Source organism: Lissotriton helveticus, chromosome 3_1, assembly GCF_964261635.1.
Source record: "Lissotriton helveticus chromosome 3_1, aLisHel1.1, whole genome shotgun sequence".
Taxonomy (NCBI): Eukaryota; Metazoa; Chordata; class Amphibia; order Caudata; family Salamandridae; genus Lissotriton; species Lissotriton helveticus.
The window spans coordinates 1,558,755,635-1,558,775,772 of record NC_136061.1 but is presented as its reverse complement, the minus strand read 5'-3'; the positions used below and the strand labels follow the sequence as shown (position 1 = coordinate 1,558,775,772).

General features: G+C 50.5%; 1 protein-coding gene across 1 annotated transcript in view; it reads left to right on the top strand.

The window, feature by feature from the left end:
• The first annotated feature begins 9,872 nt into the window (after positions 1-9,872).
• LOC144824276 (zona pellucida-like domain-containing protein 1) overlaps positions 9,873-20,138 on the top strand; it is a 260,372-nt gene continuing 250,106 nt past the window's right edge. The window contains exons 1-2 of the mRNA XM_078683407.1: positions 9,873-9,939; positions 10,469-10,695. Coding sequence (XP_078539533.1) covers positions 9,873-9,939; positions 10,469-10,695 — 294 coding nt within the window. The remainder of the gene's footprint in view (positions 9,940-10,468; positions 10,696-20,138) is intronic.

The following is a 20,138-nucleotide window of genomic DNA, read 5'->3' as shown; positions in this document are numbered from 1 at the left end:
TTAGGTCATAGCAATAAAGAAATCTTGGCTATATATGTAGGTACGGCTGTCTATAGAATTATCCTGGCAGCACGTTGGAAAGATCATGACGCCCCTACCTTTCCGGTATGGCTGAATAGACTCCTAGGCATCTACAAACAAGAAACAGCAATTTATAGAACCAGAGGTAATAAATCGAGATCACTTGGCGAACAAATATGGGCTCCAATTACCACCTGGTACGAAAGCCAAAGGCATTGATAACCTTTTTTCTAATTGGAAATGTATAATATAAAAACATTGTTTGTAGATATCCTTTCCTCAAATTTTCCTGTAATCCTATAGAGCTTTTATGAAATGGCGGTGAAATGAATTATGTAATGTCGCAGTACTTATTTAGCTTAATATATGTTGCTTAATATATGTTGTTTAAAACGGTAAATGTATTATAAGTCCTAATGTTTATTGTTCAAATTTATAATTACTTACTTTCATTTCCTATTTTGAACTCATGTTTGTAAATTTCTTATATACTTTTGCTATTTTTTTTTTCTTTTCGTTTATGTATCCTGAAAATCTGCTCAAATAAAAATTATTAAAAAAAATAAAAAAAGAATAACACGAACCATAAGCTGCAAGATATTAAGACTATCAGAAAGCCTTGTCTTATCAGAGAACGGTGCGGCATGCATATGAGTTTTTAGCAGCAAAACAGTAAAGGCGTTTGTACAAAATACTGTCACTAAAGTGCAATGTGCAATGCAATGCCCTGATTGGTAAATGGCTAGTCCCGGGGAGTCCAATAAATCACAGTTCAATGTAATGATTTAGTCATGCTCGGTCAGCTTGGCCGTAATACACACATGTTTAGCAGTTAGAATTGAGGTGCAGGTGCTGATGCCAGTTACAAATAATGGGGCAGTCAAGAATGGAACTCATAATACCTCTAAGCTGACTCCTGGCGCAATACAGAATCACAAGCCCTAGGGGTAAAGGGGTGACCCTGCCCTGCCTCTTCCTGGCAATGACGGGCAAGGACGGGCCTGCCCTTAGCCCGGGCACTGCCCGCGCGTGTCCTGCTCTGCGGGAGGGCTGCAGTACTTATGATGGGGCTCCAGGCGCAGGGATGGCGCTGTTCTCTCGCGCCGACCAGGGGATTCTGGGTGGTGTAGTCTGTTGGAGGAGCCGTTCCCCTCACAATGATGTAAATGCCTGCAGAGCTGTTCCCCTCACGGTGATGTGAATGTCTGCAGAGCCGTTCCCCTCACGGCAAGCGTGAAGGGGGATTTGGGGGGCAGCCGAGCCTCGAGGTCTGCCCCCCGGGCAGGTTTGGGAGGGGGAAGGGGAAACATGGGAGCAGCCATTTTGTGCACCCCGGGGCTGCTGGGTCCAGCCCAAAAAGCAGCCCAAACATGCCGTTTTTGTAGCCCAAATGGGCTATTTGACAGGTTTCCGCTTCCTCCCAGCCACCATTTTAGGTATTGAAACCTGGTGGCTGGGAGCGTGAAGCAGTTTGTCGTGCGTGTAGTGACGGTTTGAATATGGCGGTTAAGGAAGATGTTCGGGTTTTGGAGGCCATCCGCCTGCTGAGCGAAGCAGGGCGGATGGACCTCTTGGTAGGGCCGCGGGCGGTGCGGCCGGTGCGGCAGGCGTCCTTCGGCGTGGCGGCGGCAGTTATGGCCTGCTCGCCGCCGCGAAAAGCACCTCGGCTTCAGGTGAGTCTCCGGGGCAGCGCCGATGCCAGGAGCGCGGCCCCGGGAGACAGAGGGGAGCGGGCTGCGGCAGAGCGGGCGAGGCGCGTGTCCAGGGGCGCCTCGCCGCGTCTCTCTGGTGCGTTTGGGGGCGGGCGGAAAGACGGGGCGGCGGGCGGGAGGCAGGGCACAGAGGCCGATCGGCAGTGCGCAGAGGCGCGAGGCCGCCCGGAGACAAGGGGAAGTGGCGGGGGGGCTCGGGGACTGAGCGAGGCTTCGGGTGGGACCGGGTGGGAAGGAGCGCAAGACGAGTTGGAGCCTGGGAGGGAGGGGGTGGGGGGGAAGGAGGCAGGAACGCGGGGGGGCGGTGGGAATGTGACGGGGGGAAGAAGGGGAGTCAGGCCTCGAGGAGGCGGTATGAGAGCCTCTCGCCGGTGCGGCAGGGTCCAGGAGGGATGAGGGGGAGGGGCAGGGGGGACGGGAACAAGGGGGCGATCAGGGGAGGGGCGGGGCTGGGTGGTAGGAGGAGGGGAGAGGAGACTGTGGCTTTGGGGGAGCGGGTAGGGGGGAGCAGGGGCAGTTGGAGGGGGGTCCCCATTGGTGTTTGAATCTGAGGGTAGCGAGAGAGAGTGGGAGGGGCTGGATGTGTTCGCGTCTTGGGAGGAGGGCCTCCGGGAGGCACGCATGGCGGCGGCGAATGAGGCGGTACGGGAGGGGGATGAGGCGGGCCCGTCGGGGCGGGGGAAGATAGGGCCGGGGCAGGGGGGCAGCGGGGAGATGGAGAGAGCGAGGGGGGCCGGGGACGGGCTGGGTCTGGCGGCGGATGAGGGGGCAGGGGTGGGGGGGCTTAGTTGGAGTGAAGAGGAGGAGGAGGGTGGGGCGGGGGAGGGCTGGGGGGATCGATATGTGGCGGGCGGTGGCACGCAGTGGCAGGGACCCGGCACACCAGCAGTACCTTTTTTCTTGCAGGGGGAAGGTCGGCGAGGGGGAGCGGACCTGGTAAGGCTTGGGGCGGCCCAGCGACACCAAGGAGAAGGGAGGGCAGAGCTTCCTACGGCGAGCCTGGAGACCACGAGGGATCACGGCGCGGCTGGCTCACGAAGGCCCCAGGCGGGCTCGCCGGCCCCTGCACCCACAGGGTCCCAGCGGCTTGGGGAACAGCAGAGATCATGGAGCGGCGGCAAAGAGGACTATTTTAATTTGAATAGGGGCAGAGGCGAAGTTAGGGCCTCGGGCAGGGTTCAGTCGGCGCCGCCACCGGCCCGCCGGACATATCGGTGGGGTGGCATGGAGTTGACAGATGGGGAGGAAAGTCCGGAGGAGGGAGAAGTGAGGGATGGGCCGGGCGGACGGGGGTCCGGTAATGGTGTCAGTTCTTTTTTGCAGGTGTCACGGGGCTTGTGTGCTGCAGCAGCCCGGACACGATCAGGAGACAGGTCGGCGCCGGACAGGAACGGCGAAGAACGTCGAGGGGATACTTTGGTTACAGGTAAAGGCAGGGAGGCACCGGGGATGGTGTCAGTAGGGGTGGGGGGGAGATGGGGGGAGAGGATCGGCTTTGCAACGGGAGGTACGTGGTAGATCGGGGTGTGGGGACGGATGTAGCAGCGCCGGCGCCTGGAGGGAAGGTGGCAGGGGGTCCTGGGGGCGGGGGCCCGGAGGGGCCGCCAGCGGGGGACAAAGTTGCAAAGCCAGAGGCGGAGGGGAGTGCAGGCAGCGCAGTGGCGTTGGATGAGGGCGCTGCGAAGCCTGAGAGTAAGGAATTGAAGTTTAAGCGCCTCCCTTATATGGGAGTCACGAAGCTGCTAGGGGCGCATTTGATGGTGGCCACTAAAGAGAAGATATGGAAGGGTGAATATGTGGAGTTGTTGAAGTTGTTGCACCGCGAGGTTCGGTCAAAGGAAGGGTCGAAAGAGGAGGAGTATGAGCTGCAGAAGCGCCCGAGGGTGCCGCTGACGATAGAGAATTGGACGGCGGCATTTTTGATCTTCGCGAGTGTGTATTGTGAGAGATTCCCGGATAGATCGGTGTCCCTTTTTAAGTACATGGACGTTATCCGGAAGGCGCAGATTACGGGGGGGGGTTTGCGTGGGCACAGTACGAAGAGGAGTTCAGGGCAAGGATGGTGTGGGATCCGGAAGCGAAATGGGGCGAGCTGGATTGCGATCTGTGGCGCACACGATGGGCTTGGCGGGGTCGGGCAAGACTATCTTTACTGCAAGTGGGCTCCCAATCATATATCAGCCCTTTCAGGGGCGCCCCACCCGAGGAGGGGTGGGGGCCGGAGCAAAAAGCCAGCCCGGTACAGCAGGGCCATGCTGGGATTTTAATAAAGGGGCATGCGCCAGAGAGCATTGCCGTTTTAGACACGAGTGCTCTGGGTGCGGTAAGTATGGGCACCCGGTGCTGCGATGTTGGGGACCAGCCGGTCTGCAGCAGGGCAGCACACATGCGGGGGCACCACGCCCTGGGGGCGGACAGCCGTCAAGCAGCAGCCGAGGTGGAAGGGGTACTGGGCCAAAGGGCTCGTACGCCGGTTAAGCTGGACAGGTTGACAGCTGTCCTGCGCACTTACCCGGACGCGGGGGCCGCGGAACGGCTGCAGGCCGGGTTTCGAGACGGGTTTCGTTTGGGATACGGGGGTCCTCGGGTGCGTCGGTGGGCGGACAATTTGCGTTCGGCGCGGGAACACCCGGAGGTGGTGCAGAGTAAGTTGGACAGGGAGGTACAGGAAGGCCGCATGGCGGGGCCTTTTGAGGATTGGCCCATGGCAGAGCTGATAGTGTCCCCAATAGGTTTGGTGCCCAAAAAGGAGGCTGGGCAGTTCCGGCTCATAGAGCATCTGTCTTGGCCAGACGGAGGGTCGGTGAACGACTATATCAATGAGGATGAGGCGACGGTAGTATACTCATCAGTGGAGGCGGCAATGGCCTTGGTGGTTAGGGAAGGACGAGGTGCGGTGATGGCCAAGTGCGACATCAAGTCGGCTTTTTGTTTACTGCCTGTTCACCCAGACGATTGGGGCCTGCTGGGAATCCAGTTTCGCGGCCGCTGGTATGTGGACAAGGCGTTGCCAATGGGCTGCTCAATGTCCTGCGCGCTGTTCGAATGTTTTAGCACGTTCCTGCAGTGGGTTTTTACGGAGCGCACGGGTCACGAAGGAGTCACGCACTACCTGGATGACTTTTTCTTGGTCGGGGCACCGGACTCCACGAACTGCCAGGTGGCGCTGGACAGGTTTCAGGAGATCATGGTGGACCTGGGGGTGCCATTGGCACCGGAGAAGACAGTGGGGCCAGGCACGGCGCTGTCGTTTTTAGGCATCGAGATTGACTCGAAGACGATGGAAGCACGGCTGCCGGTGGACAAACAGCAGCAGATGCTGGGGCTACTAGAGGTGATGGTGGCCAGGAAAAAGGTGACGGTGTTGGAAGTGCAAGTGCTGTTGGAACATCTCAACTTTGCGTGCAGGGTGGTGCGGGTGGGAAGGACGTTCTGTAGACGGCTAGGCCGGGCATTGGCGGGGCGGAGGCCTCCGCACCACCACGTGTGAGTGTCGGCGGGCGTGCGGGAGGATTTGCGGATGTGGCGGTTTTCCTGAACCAGTTCAATGGGGTGCCCTTACAGCGGGACGTGGACTTGGTTTGGGATGTGCAGATCTTCTCGGATGCGGTGGGCAGCGAGGGTTTCGGTCTCTACTGGAACGGGAAATGGTGCGCGGAGAGGTGGCCCCCAGAGTGGTCAGGGGGTGGGAGGAGCATTGCATTCCTTGAGTTGTTTCCGTTGGTGGTGGCAATCTGGCTGTGGGGGACAATGCTGGCGCATCGAAGGGTAACTTTCAATGTGGACAACATGGCGGTGGTGCACGTGGTGAACCGCCAATCCACCAGGGATGAGCAAGTGTTGAAACTGCTGAGAGTGTTTGTGCTGGGCTGCTTGCGGCATGACATGGCTTTTCGCGCGGTGCATGTCCCAGGAATTGACAATGACATTGCGGACGCTCTATCTCGTTCGCAGTGGGGGAGATTCCGTGGGTTAGCCAAGGACGCGGAGCGGGACCCGACACCAATGCCGGCGCTGCTGTGGGACATAGGCAACTCCGGATGTTGCAGCTGGTTCTAGGATCTTTGGCGGAGTCAACCAGAGCAGCGTATGTGTCAGCCTGGGGGGAGTTTGTGGCGACTGGGGTGCGTTGGCGGCCGCCGGGCAGAGGCATACGGGAAGAGGTGGTACAATACTTACTGGATCTGATTGGACGGGGTTTGTCGAGGGTGACGATAGCGGGTAAGATGGCGGGGATAGGTTTCATGGGGAAGCTGTTTTGGTGATACGCGCCGTCCGCAGGTGAATTGGGAACCAGGATATTGGAAGGTTGGGCGCGGGAATGCGGGCGGGGGGGGGCAGTGCGGCGGCCGGTGTCAAGAGAGCTGTTGGGCAGAGTGGTGGGGATGCTGCCGAGCGTGTGCAGGGATGGCCGGGAGGCATGCCTGTTTGGGACTTTGATGGTGTGGATGTTCGCAGGGGCATTCCGGGTGTCCGAGTTGTTGGGGTCTAAGGCCGGCCGGGGTGTGGAATGGCATGAGGTGCATGTGGGACAGTCGGAAGTGCGCATGTGGCTGCGCAGGTCCAAGACAGATCAGAGGGCTGTGGGGGCGTGGGTGGTCCTGCAAAAAGGAGATGAAGGGAGCGAGTGCCCGGTGATTTGGGGCGTGAAATGGAGGAGAATATGTCCAGGGAGTGGTTTGGTGTTTCGGCACGCGAATGGTAGGAGTGTGACGGGGTCTCAGCTGTTGGGAGTGCTTCGGAAGGCCTTGGTCAGACTGGGAGTGGATGGACGACAATTTGGCACGCACTCTTTTCGGATAGGGGCGGCGTCCGAGGCGCATCAGCGGGGGTGCGGGAGGGGGGCCATCATGCGGACAGTGTTGATTGCCATTTGTTTCTCATTTCAGGTTCGGTGGCGGGCCCCACGTCCCGGGACATGTTGGTCTGGATTGTGGGACACTCTTTTGTGAAGAGGGCAAAGTGGCAGGCGCAGGACAGATACTTTGGGGATAACTTGGGTTTTAATCCGGCTATGTTTCAGGTGGTTTGGTCAGGGTGGGGGGGCATGAGATGGAAGGAGTTGGTCACGACATTGAATGGTTTGGTTTGCGGGGGGCGTTGCCCTGACGTGTTGGTCCTCCACTTGGGGGAGAACGATATGGTGCAGGAGTCGGGTCTGGTGCTCATGAGAGCGATGCAGCGGGATTTGGCGGAACTGCGCAGGTGTTGGGCGGGTTGTGCGGTGGTGTGGACCGAGTTGATGCCGCGTAGAGTTTGGCGGGGGCGGTGAAGCCGCAGGCAGTGGATAAGGCGAGACGGAAATTGAATGTGGAAATGGTGCGTTTCTGTAGGCATTTGGGTTTTACGCGCATATGGCACAGGGACATCAGGTACGATGCACCGGAGATGTTCAGGGGAGATGGAGTACACCTCTCCCGCATTGGCATGGATCTCTATTTGCTGGAGCTTCGGGAGGTGTTGGCGAAGTTGTTGGAGGTTCGCCGGGAGTAAGGAATACGCATGGACGCGCGTTGTAGCAGGGGAGGGGTGGGGGGCAGGGAAAGGGGGTTGAGGTGTAACCACCCTTCCCACTTTCCCTGGGTGGCGGAGTTGGGGGGATGTTGGCCAAGTTTGGCTGGAGTTCGGTTCTTTATTCTTATGTTTGGGGTTTTGGGGAACGGGAGCGGGGAAAGGGTAAACAGACTTGGAGCTACATTAGAGGGGACTTAGTTACAGTTGCAAGAAGGCAGATAGGTCTGTAAGTATTGGCAGGTTTTGGAGTTAGGACGTAGGGGAGAAAATTGGATACTAGGAGGATGTAATTGAATTGTATATTTGTAATTGCGGGGTGGGGGGATTGTGTCATGTGGGGATCGTAGGGGTGGAGGAGAGAAAACCTAATGGGTCAGGTAACTCGATGTTTAGAGAGGTTCTAGTTTTGTGAGGCGGTTGCCAGGTAATTATGTGATGTGCACCTGTTTCAAATAAAGTGACCTTTTACACACACAAAATGGTAGTCGGTCTTGATTGCCCCCTTCATCCCTCCCAAGGGGGATTTGGGGGGCAGCCGAGCCTCGAGGTCTGCCCCCCGGGCAGGTTTGGGAGGGGGAAGGGGAAACATGGGAGCGGCCATTTTGTGCGCCCCGGGGCTGCTGGGACCAGCCCAAAAAGCAGCCCAAACATGCCGTTTTTGTAGCCCAAATGGGCTTTTTGACAGGTTTCCGCTTCCTCCCAGCCACCATTTTAGGTATTGAAACCTGGTGGCTGGGAGCGTGAAGCAGTTTGTCCCGCCCTCCCACCCTTTGGATTGGTGGTGTGGGGTTAGTTTTTCGGGGTTTAAAGTTTCTATGGGAAGGCGGCGTTTGGGACAGGTGCACAAGAGGGGTTTTTGTATGTATTTGTCGCTTTGAACATGTGCAGGCGGAGTTGGGGGGATGTTGGCCAAGTTTGGCTGGAGTTCGGTTCTTTATTCTTATGTTTGGGGTTTTGGGGAACGGGAGCGGGGAAAGGGTAAACAGACTTGGAGCTACATTAGAGGGGACTTAGTTACAGTTGCAAGAAGGCAGATAGGTCTGTAGGTATTGGCAGGTTTTGGAGTTAGGACGTAGGGGAGAAAATTGGATACTAGGAGGATGTAATTGAATTGTATATTTGTAATTGCGGGGTGGGGGGATTGTATCATGTTGGGATCGTAGGGGTGGAGGAGAGAAAACCTAATGGGTCAGGTAACTCGATGTTTAGAGAGGCTCTAGTTTTGTGAGGCGGTTGCCAGGTAATTATGTGATGTGCTTGTTTCGGAAGAAAGAGGCCCCTACCTAAACGAATGAACCCTGGTAGGGATATAACACTATATGTGTGTATTATGCGGCCTTTTACACACACAAAATGGTAGTCGGTCTTGATTGCCCCCTTCATCCCTCCCAAGCACCGATTAGCGCGTCCCTCGCTGCGGGAGTACAGCAGCGCTTTTGATGGGGCTCTGGGTGCAAGGATAATGCTGTTCTCTCGAGCTGGCCATGGGCTGCGGGGTGGTGTAGTCCGTTGGAGAAGCCGTTCCCCGCACGGCGATGTAAATGCCTGCAGAGCCGTTTCCCTCACGGCGGTATAAATGTCTGCAGAGCAGTTCCCCTCACGGCAAGAGTGAATCCTTGTGGATTCAAATGCACTTCAAGTTAATGAAATGTGCTGAATTTTGATGCATGCCTCAGTTGGTACTAAAGATTCATCGGGAGTGCTTTGTGAATCAGAATTTGCACCAGAATTAGGAATTCTAACTCGGAAACATTCTGCTCAGCACCACTCACTCATAATGCTGCTAGATTGATAAATAAACAATGAAAACTCCTGTGAAAAGAGCACTGAATCAGTAAACACAAGAAAAGCCACTTTGAATCTTGCTATTGAACCAGCATCATCCTTGCTAAACAGAAATTCCAATGTAAGCACCTGAAAGGCAATCCTCATAGGGGTTAGATATGGGTGCATGACAGTCGTCCTAGTTGACCATCTTGAAGATGGAAGAACTACTAACGAAACAGGACCTTTATTGGGGTTTTCTAAACTAGATTGATTTGCTCAGCATGATTTTACACTACCACCACCTCAGGACGGGCATTTGATAAGCAGAGTGATATTTTTCATTTATGAGAAGAATGGGGAGCATTGTAGATGTATATCCTAAGGGTGATACAATGAAGAATAGCCTTTACCTTTGGCCAGTTTCCTGATGGCCGTGAAACCAATGTAGCCCTTTCTGCCAAAGAAACCTTTTTTTGGGCATTATTACGATGGCGGTCGGATGAGTGTCCAACTGCCATAGTTTCGGGCTCATGACTATCCGACAAGGAGTTCATGGTCCTGACAGCCCAATTACGCTACGACCGCCGTGCAGGCGGCTGTAATCATCCCTTTTCCCATTGCGGCATGTGCTGCAGCCCAGAAAAGGGCTGCAGCACAAGCCGCAATAGAAAAAGGGATGTTTTTGAACATTCATGACTGTGTGAAGGCCCCATGTGGTGTCTGGCACATTGTGCATGGATGGTTGGGGGCACCACATGTGAGCCCCAGGCCACATAGTGGAGGCCTACTGGGGCAGGGGCCCTGCTAGGGGCCCCCAAAGTCCCTTTCCAACAGCCTTACCATGGCGGTGGGATCACCATGAACAGGCAATCAGAAATGGACATCATAATCCTTACTGTGGGCCTGCGCAGGCAATGCCGCCATCGTAGGCATTACGTTTTGACAGATGCGCTAAGCCTGTCAGAGCGTCGGTCTGTCTCTCTGATCACTGGCTGTCGAGCAGACCACCACAGATGGCCTGTCAGTGGTGGTCTGCCCGACATACCTAATCAGGCTCTTTCTCCTCTTCAGCACTATACAATGTGACACAGCTGACTTCCCTTGAAAAGTAAGTACTGTTGTAACAAAGCCTGAAAAGTGAAGCTTATATTGGGGTATGTGAATTGCCTTTGCACACTTAGCCCTTCACAATACTTTCCATTCTTTTATTTGAATTTCTTCAGTTAGCATTTGTTGGCTGAACCTTGCTAACGGTGCTTGGTCTCTGAGGTGGAAACCTTCCATAAGAGGTTGTTCTGGCTTTGATGCGGTGATAGTTTCACTATGAACAATGAAGTTGATAAATACGATGTTTGTGCACATTAACTTGTTCTACATATAGAATACTTGACCACGACTTTCTCACATATGCGAATGGGACTATCCTGGACTCTAATTTTAATTTTTATCTTCAGTGAGCAGTGACCTGACAGTTGATTGTGGATCATCAAACATCTTCCTGACAATTAACATCTGTCCAGCTATATTTGCCATGTACGACCCATTACTGTTGGCTCTAAATGGAAATCTCAACCAATCAAACTGCCTGGGAACGTTGGACAACTCAAGGAGCCCCCCAGTGGTCAGCTACTCTTTCCCTCTAAATGACTCAACCCAGAATGCATGTGGCAATGTTATTCAGGTAAGTAGAACAGGTTCTTCATGTCATGAAGTAAGCTGAACATCTGTTTGTTATAGGCAAATTTTAAAAAAATAATTCTTCACAAATGCCCCTTGTTTCATCTAGCCCAGTCGCCCCTTTCCTAGTGATTATAACCCCACAATTAATTCAAGGGATCAACTCAATGACATAAAAATTCCCGCTAGGCTTGGACAACTTTTTCCACAGAAAATCTCAGAATACATTTATGATCAGACTGTTTCAACGCTCAGACGTTTTCAACAACCACAGACATGCTTTTCTCATTTACCTGTGTTATGTAGTTTACCTGTTGTGACAGTCATGAACATCAAAATGGGTTCTGAGTAAAGGTATTTATTCAAAATCCAAAGGGGCGTTTCATAGATTTACAATAACGGCCAGTAGGAAGCATACTATTAAATCAAACCAGATATTTGAAAATGTCGATCTCAGGTTTTCTTCTTAGGGGCCGATTATGATGCCGTAGTAAACAGCTCTGACCCTTAGTCGTCATCAGCTGTTCAGATTCTTTTCTGACCGACCCATTTGGATGGATTCGGTCGGTAAGGAATCCAAACTGGATTTCCAAATGGCTTCCAGCAGGCTCAGAGAGTCCGTCTGCCATTCGGAAAGCCTCCAGTAATCCCAAGGATTGCTCTTTCCAGCGATTACAATGTCAGACACCGACAACCTTTCTGTGCCGCACTTTCCGACATCGAAATCGGGCCCTTAGAGTTCACTCATGTTTCTACACTAGAATGCAGACGACCTCTGTTCTAAACCTGACTTGACCACATTATGAGTTATTGAGAAAATCAGTTTGCCACCCTTTACCCCAGTTTCCCTATCTTCTGAAAAATGGAGTGCTTAAACCCTCTAAACTCCAAGAATGAGTTCCATGTAAGACTCTGGAATAAGACCAACACAATTTTCATTTCGATAAGGGGCAGATTGTTAATTGTTTACATAGTTTTACGACAAACGCATGAACTTCATAAAGCTTATATTGATAAAGCACCAGTGTTACTTATGTCAATCACATAACTGTCCAGACGCCTTGAAAATATTCACTTACAAATTCAGCCAACATTGGTTGCTTAAGTTATTTTTTAAATAATTTTCATTCAATTTAGCAAGCAAATTAACAAGCAATCCGTGTTGATAGTGGAGAACAAAGTTTAATTAGGGGCAAACAGATGTTACTGAATTAACATTTTTTTTAATTCTTATTCATATAAACAATATGTTGTCTAGTCATACGGTCAAAAATCCATAATCTGACAACAGACAATACAGAACCTATTTTAATTCTTAACTTCAGCTACACCTCAAATGATGATAAGGAGTTTTAGCGAGTTGATAAGGCAAATAACCGTTCATAATAATCAGCCAGTGCCCGAGGTTCGCATACGCCATCATTAAATCTGTTTAATAAAAAAATTTAAAACTCCTTTCATATATTATGAAATGTACTCCCTTGCTCAGAAACTGACATTATCTGAAGTTGAGAAGACCTTAGTCCTAAGATTTCTGGCTATATAACATAAAGTGAGCGCTGCAAGTACTAATTTAAGATACAGGCGAGATAACAAAACATGTTTGCATGACGCTATTTCATGTCCATGTTGGTAAGTTAAGGCAATGCTTGCTCCAAACACCTTTGACTACTGCATTATGAAAACAGAATGCTCGAGGTGGTAATGTGTGATAGAAATATTTGTGCACATTTCTTTGGTGGCAGTTCATTGAGGTTGTGATATGTTCTGTTGTTATTTGTGCTGCTTTGTGTATGTGCTGCATCATTGTACTCTAATTTTGTTTGCAGTGCAGTTCAGGTGTTGTGTTCTGCTTTTTTGTAATAATCCATGTTATAGTTTAATTTTGTTTTTATATTGCATTGTATATGCTATTTTGTTATGTTTTGCTGTTTACTTTAGATATGTCAAGAAATGCTACCATATTTCCAGCCAATGCAGCACATGCCTTGAAAGTTCCTGTGAGAGGCAACCATTTACCACTGTCTAAGGTACTAAAATAGTGCAGATCCAACTAATCATCTACTACTTAAGACACCAGTTTGCCCAAAACTGTGGTAGAGACGTTGTCCATTCTCACTTTATATGGTAAAGCCCAAGGTTTTTACCACTGTTCGAGGCTATCTAATGTCTTAAATTGTTGAAACACTCAAGCAATGGTATGTTACCAAGTTAAACAGTAGCAAATGGTTGCTTGTCACATAACCTTAAAAGGCATGTGTTGCTTTTAACCTGAATGTTGCAGCATTTGTTGACATTCGAAATGAAAACAACAGAGCATAATATAACAACATACACAAACCAACACAAAACATAACTGGACACATCACCTCAATACAGTAAAAAAAGAACGCAAAACAACAATCATATTTTAGCATATAGCAAAACAAAAACAGACAGTACAAAAATAAAAGAATACATCACCACAAAAAGTAATACCCACACCACAAATAAGTACAAACATTATTGTGTCTCATAACCACCTCTAGAAACCTGTTTTCGTAATACAGAGGTAAAAGATGTTTGCACTAAGCATTGTCTCAGATTACCACCTAGAACCCAAAATAATTCCTATAAGAAATTGGGCTATTGGATCAGCTAGGAAGAACCCTACTCAAGCAGAAACCATCGTCCTTGTTAGGGTGAGACACAAGCAGACCCCAAATTAACCAGTGCTCAACCCTCTGGTAGCCTGGCACAGAGCAGTCAGGCTTAACTTAGGGGCAATGTGTAAAGTATTTCTGCAGCACTACAAACAGTAATAAAGTGAAAACACAACACAAGAAAAATACCACTCCCATTTAGAAAAATAGAGCGAAATGTTATAAGTAAATCAATAACAATACAGCAAAGATCCAATCTGTAGAATCGGAGGTATGCAATTATAAAAGCTTTAAGTGAAAATAGCACCAAAAAGGCCAATGCACCACTCATGCCTATCTGGTCATGCGAAACCATTAGAAAGTCACCAGTTCAGGCCGACCATGACGGAGCATGGATCAGATACAGGGACTAAGTTACCTTATCAGCCCAGTGCAAAGAGTCCTGTTCATGGTGGAGGGGCCGTGAGGGGCAGAGAAGAGTCGCATATGGTTGTGGTGCAGCGCGAAGAGCAAGCCGGGATTCACGGCCGGCATTGCTGTAGTGCGAACATCCTGATTTTGACACAGATAGTTGGGCTAGAGCTACATTGTGGCGCTCCTTGTGAGCTGTCAATGCTGTAGTGCAAAGTGTGGGGTTGAAGGAATTTCACGTTGGTGGACTGTGCAAGAGACAATGTTTTGGAGCCAACAGGTCAGTTTGTGGTAGCGAGGAGTCCAAAAACTTCAATTCAGCTCCACTGAGGCAAAGCCAAGGGTCCAGGACCTGAGGGGCACAACTTAGGGATCAGAGGGTTACTCCAGCTGGATCTGCATGCTGGTTCAGGTGGTTGAAAGCCTGTTATGTCCAGTTGCGGCTGGCATGACTCACGCGTGGCGGGGCAGGCGGGGCAAGCGTGGTGGGTAAGTGTGGGTCGATTGTTGGGCGGGAAGGGGGATCGGAAATAAAAGAATTAAAAAACTTACCTCGAGGCCGGGTCCCAGGTTTTCTCTGCTCCTGCTCTCCTAGTCTCCTGCCTCCGCCAGGAAGCAGGCAGCCAGTCTCCCTCCCCTTAGCCAATCACAATACTGAAATGCAGCGTTGTGATTGGTCTGAGCCTCGTGACACAGCTCTTAGCCAGGGGCTAGAAGGGTGGGCATGATCTCCATGCAGGTTGTAATGCAGCCTGTATGGAGAACAGGGAAGTGTGTATGACTAGATTGGGCGGCCCGAGAGGGCCGACTAAACAGTCATTGCATACTTAGGAGTGGGCAAACTACTCCTCCCTTGCCCTGCTTGGAAAGCAGAGCAGCCCCACCCACCCTCCCGCCGCAAAGCAGCAGGACACAAAACATAAAATAGCAATAACTCTAAGATATTGTAATTTTATGTTTCTCACTTCTTAAAAGCAGTGGGGTGACGCTCCTCCCCCATAACAGAGGAGCCGCCTCTGGTTATGTCCCTGTAGCTTTTAACAGGAGGCCAGCTGACTAGCCCTTGGAGTCACTCTGGGAGACCTGGGTTAAGGTGCAGGTCCATGCTCTCTGACTCAGGCAGGAGAGCAGGAGGACAGCAGGGCAGCAATCCAGCAAGGCAGCAGAGCAAGGCAGTAGTCCAGCCGGGTAGCAGAGTGGCAGTACTTTCAACAGCATAGCAGTCCTTCCTGGCAAAGTCTCTACAGGTCCAGAAGTGTACTAAAGAGTGGGCATCTGAGGTTCAATATTTATACCAGTTGCCTCCTTTCTAGGCCTGGGCGTAGTTCACTGAGTTTTGCTACATGGAACTCCGCGAAGTTACATAAAAACTCTACCCGAGCTGCAGCTCGCACTCGCGAACTTACTGTTTGCGATCTAGAAGTTACCGCTCGCAATCGCAAGCGAGGTTAAAAACTCCGCTGCACATCGCGAAGGGGAGTATTCTGCATTCTGCAAGCTCCAATAGGTGCGGAGTGCAGAAAACTCAGCAAACTCCGCAAACTGAGCGAAGTTCACCGCCCAGACCTACTCCTTTCAAGTGAGAGAAGCTTCTAGAGGTTTCTTTCTGAAGTGCACAGGTTTCCTGCCTCCCCTGCCCTAGCTCCAGACTAACTACAGGAGGTTTGCTGCCCTTTGGGTGGAGGCATGTCACAGCCTATACAACTGTAAGTAGGGCTGTGTGACCAGCTCAGCCCTGCAATCCTACCAGATATGGCTCATCCAGACACACCTAAGCTCTATGTGACTGTATAGGAGAATGCACAGATCCCAACTGTCAGCTATACCCATTCATATGACTCAGAGACAGGCTGCACACACAAAATGGGTAAGGCAGGAAAATACAAACTTTATAAAATCGGCATTTTCAAAATTGTAATTGGAAATCCGGCTTTACCATAAGAGAGGATTTTTTATTACAATTCCAAAGACACCAAAATGAACTGGTTACCTGTTCCTATTTGGAAGTTACATCTTATATGCTACGGTAACTCCAATGTTATCCTATTGGAGAGGTAGGCCTTGCAGCAGTGAAAAAATGATTTGAAGAGTTTTTCACTTCCAGGACATGTAAAACTTAAAAGTACATGTTCAGCTTTTTAAATACACCACACCCTGCCCTCTGTGCTGACCAGGGCCTACTCTAGGGGTGCATGACATATACTAAAAATGAAGGTTTGGGCCAGGCAAAATGATTCTTTTATTTTAAAACTGCATACATTGACGGTAATGGCAGATCCAGACCTTGATATGTGTAAAGGGCTACTTAAATGGGTGGCACAATTAGTGTTTGATTGGTTCAGATGCTCCGTCCATCACCACCCCCTTTTGTATTGCTTTGTTCGCCATAAGTTGGCAGGGTATGCTCAGACGTGAGTCCCTTGCTCACTTTGCCACTGGATACAAGCAAGCCTGGCTGAAGACGGCTGTAATGCCAGAAACCATTCCTAGGAGGCTTGAATCCAGTCCAGGGAAGGCATGGCTTGGCAGTTCGGGCTGGACTGTTCCCATGAGGCACAGGGTCAGATTGATTTGGCCATGTCTGAACTGGGGTGGCAGAGTGGGCTAAAGAACGTGATGGATTAAACCCAGATCTGTTGACTGGGTGTGAGTGTTTGATTGGTTTAGATGCTCCGTCCATCACCACCCCCTTTTGTACCGCAAACCCACTTGTAGCATTTCATTTACAGGCCCTGAGCACAAGTTTGCGCCATTTCACTAGGGACTTCCGAGTAAACTAAATATGCCAATTGGGTTGTAGTGTAGTTCCTATAGTACCCTTGAAGGACCTGCGCTTTTGGATAACATACACTGTGGGCCTGGTGGCAGACTGATTCTGAGCACCCCCTACCGCGTATGTTAGCCTGCTTGCATTAGCTAGCTCACAGTGCCACTAGAATCTCCTTTTTATCAGCTAGAGTTTTTGGCAACCTCAGAATACGACAACCCTGATTCCTCAGACTCGTGAACGCAATGTACTACTTTTTGTTTAGTCAGTCATGCTTGCTCATTTGGTCTCAGAGAGTTACACAGAAGAAACAGTCAATTGTGTTTACAATAAGAATTTATTGCACAGTTGTTCTTCTAGTGTAAAATATATGTGCTGTGACAACTGTTAAATAGTAGCAGAGATATGTGATCAGCAGTACAGTGAATAAAAAGGAATAGCACAGATCTATGATTTTGCCATAGCCATGAACATATACATGAATATAAAATGCATTTATAAAATAAAGCGCATACTCCTACGATGCTTGTCTAGATGTACCTAAGTGCACCTAGCATGTGAGTAGGTGCAAAAGAGCCAAGAATACAGCTAGGATTTAGTCGAACCCCATTACCTGAATAATGAGAGTGTGGGACCTCGTCCTGGTCTCGAGTTGGACACCCCGCAAGGGATGGTTAGACCACTGTCAGCTGGAGCGACTGCATGCAGGAGCCTCAGCGTCTCTTGTCAGTGTGTTGGACTGGAAGTCTTGGTTCCCTCTAACTTCTGATAGCAAGAGGTGCTGTATATATACCGAAGAGTATAGAGTCCCTTTGTCCCTTGTGTTAGCCTTTGTTGGGTATGAAGATGAGGTATGGGATGACCCGTTTACATAGATGTTTATGCAGGTGGATTTTAGCCCCTACCTGGTTTCCTAGAACTCTTACGAATATTTAATCATAGTGAATGAGCACATCGAAGATGGTATAGGAGGCCTTTGTTCGGGAATAACCCTCCTTCTGTACCCAAACCACAGTCTAGATAAGGTTCAGCCCTCAGCGCCTGTTATTGTGGAGAATAGGGAACTAATGTAGGTGAAAGATTATGCCTATAATAGGGCATCTCAAACCATGCCTTTATTAGGGCATCTATGTAAAATATAACAGGGTATAAGTCAACTTTACCATGTTTTAAGAAGAGCGCATAAGTACTTTAAACTGGTTATCAGTGGTAAAGTGTGCAGAGCCCTAAGACCAGCAAAAACAAAGTCAGCAAAACAGGAGGGTTGGGAAGGCAAAAAGTCAGAGGGCAAACCACGCCACGGATGCCATGTCTACCATTTGTCCCCCTATCTGAAAGTGAAGAGAGCTACCCAACCCCCTGGAGTTCTCATCACTAAGGTGAAAAAACCTGGAGAGACCATCAGCATCGGTGTGGTCTTCTCCAGGACGGTGTTCCACAGTAAGGTCCATCTCCTCTATGGAGATGAACCACTGCAGCAGTTTGAGATTCTCACCCCTCATCTGCATTAGGGGTCTGTCTGAATTTAGAAGTAAGCCACAAACAGGTATGGTCTCAGCTTCTTCAGTGCCCAGACCACTCAAAAGACTTCCCTTTTTATTGAATTCCACCTCTGTTCCCTGGGAAGTAACATTCTGCTAATGAAGGCTACAGGTTGATCCAGGCCCCCTTTGTTCAACTGTGAGACCATGGCACCTACACCATGCTCCAAGGTTTCTGTCTGCACAGTGAATTCTCTAGTGAAGTCAGGGGCCTTGAGCACGGGTACTGTGCACATGGCCCTCTTCAGGGTGTCAGAAACATTCTGGTATGCCTTCATTCAGACCACCTGTCAGCTATGTGAAGGGAGCAACAATCGTGCCATACCCGTTGACGAATCTCCTGTGATATCCAGTGAGGTCTAGGAGTGCTCTCTTCTCCGTCTGAGTCTTGGGGGGTTCCCGAGCCAGAATGGTTTGGCACTTGGCCTGGAGGGGCTCCACCTTGCCTCCTCCCATTTGGTGTTCCAAGTAGACCACAGTGCTCTGACCACTTCCCTGAGTTGGTACAAATGGTCCACTCAGGTGGAGCTGAAGACCGCAATGTTATCTAGGTAGGTGGCAATGAAGTTTTCCAACCCACCCAGGCCCTGGTAGACCAATATCTGGAAAGTGGCAGGGGCATTCTTCAACCCAAAGGGCATTTCCAGGAACTGGAGGTGTCCTTCTGGTGTAGAAAATGTGGACCTCTCGTTGGCCCCCTCGGTCAAGGCAATCTGTCAGTACCCAGAAATCAAACTGGCTGAGGAACTTGGCAGCTCCCAACTGATCTAGGAGTTCATCAGTTCAGGGGGTGAGGATGGTGTGTGTGTCAGTCTTGGTGGCGACACTGAGCTCCCAGTAACCCACACAGAACCTAAGTTCTGGGGTGGTACCTGGAGGAGCAGCCCTGGGGACCAACACAACTAGGCTGGACCAAGGACTGTATGAGGGCTACTAGCTCTAGCATTCCTCCTTTATGCCCGCTCTCACCTTATCAGATAACTTGTAGATTTTACTCTTCACAGGCATACTGTCCCCAGAATCAATATCATGGGTGCACCATGTTGTGAGTCCTGGGGCAGGAGAGAAAAGAGAGCCAGCCTGCCTCAACAATTGGCGGCAGTCCCTCTGTTGCTCTACGGTCACAGTAGGGGAGAGACTGACATCCTCCAGTGACCCATCCTGCTCTATGGAAAAAGGAGGTCGGGAGAGGTTGACTCTCCTCCTCCACTCCATGATCTGTGACCAAGAGCATGGTAATCTCGGACTTCATACAATGGGGTTTTATAGTGATTAACATGCAAAACCCTTAAAGGGTTCCTAGGTTTCTAGGGACCCACAAGTGGGTGACCTCCCTCTTGCGTTCTTTCTCCTCATAGGGCCCTGACCACCATTCTTGTAGGGCCCATGGCTCCACAGCCAAACTTTTTGGCCAGGCTGAAACTCAACCAGAGGGGCCTTCTGGTCATGCCACTATTTCCTGTCCTCCTGGCTGGCTTCTAGATTCACTTTAGCCTTCTTCTAGAAGGGCTTCAGCTGGGTTCAGAGTACCAGCATGTAGCTGACCACATCCTGAAGCACTTCCTTGGGAGCTTGCTCCCAACACTCCCTTACCAAATTGAGATGCCCTCGCACAGGGTGCCTGCACAGAAGCTCAAATGGGCTGTGGTACCGCCCTGTACTCAAACAGGTATGGCAAGAGGACATTCCACTTCTGCCTCGGATAGGCCCATGATCATGCCTTTTAAGATCTTGTTGAACCTTTTCCCAAGGCTGTTTTTTAGGGATGGTAGGGTAGGGAAAACTTATAAGTTACCCCACACTCCTTCCACATGGATTTCATGTATGCAGACATGAAATTGGCACCCTTGTCAAATACTCCCTCCTTGGGGAATCCCACATTGGTAAAGATCCCGATCAGTGCCCTGGCCACCGTGGGTGCAGTCATTGGTGTCAGACGTATAGCCTCAGAGTACCGGGAGGCATTGTCCACCAAGACCAGGATGAATGTGTCACCTAGGACAGTCTTGGGGTCCAGAGGCCAAGCAATGTTGATGTCCACCCGTTTAGAGGGTGTGTCAATGACAGGAAATGGCTGCAGGGGAGC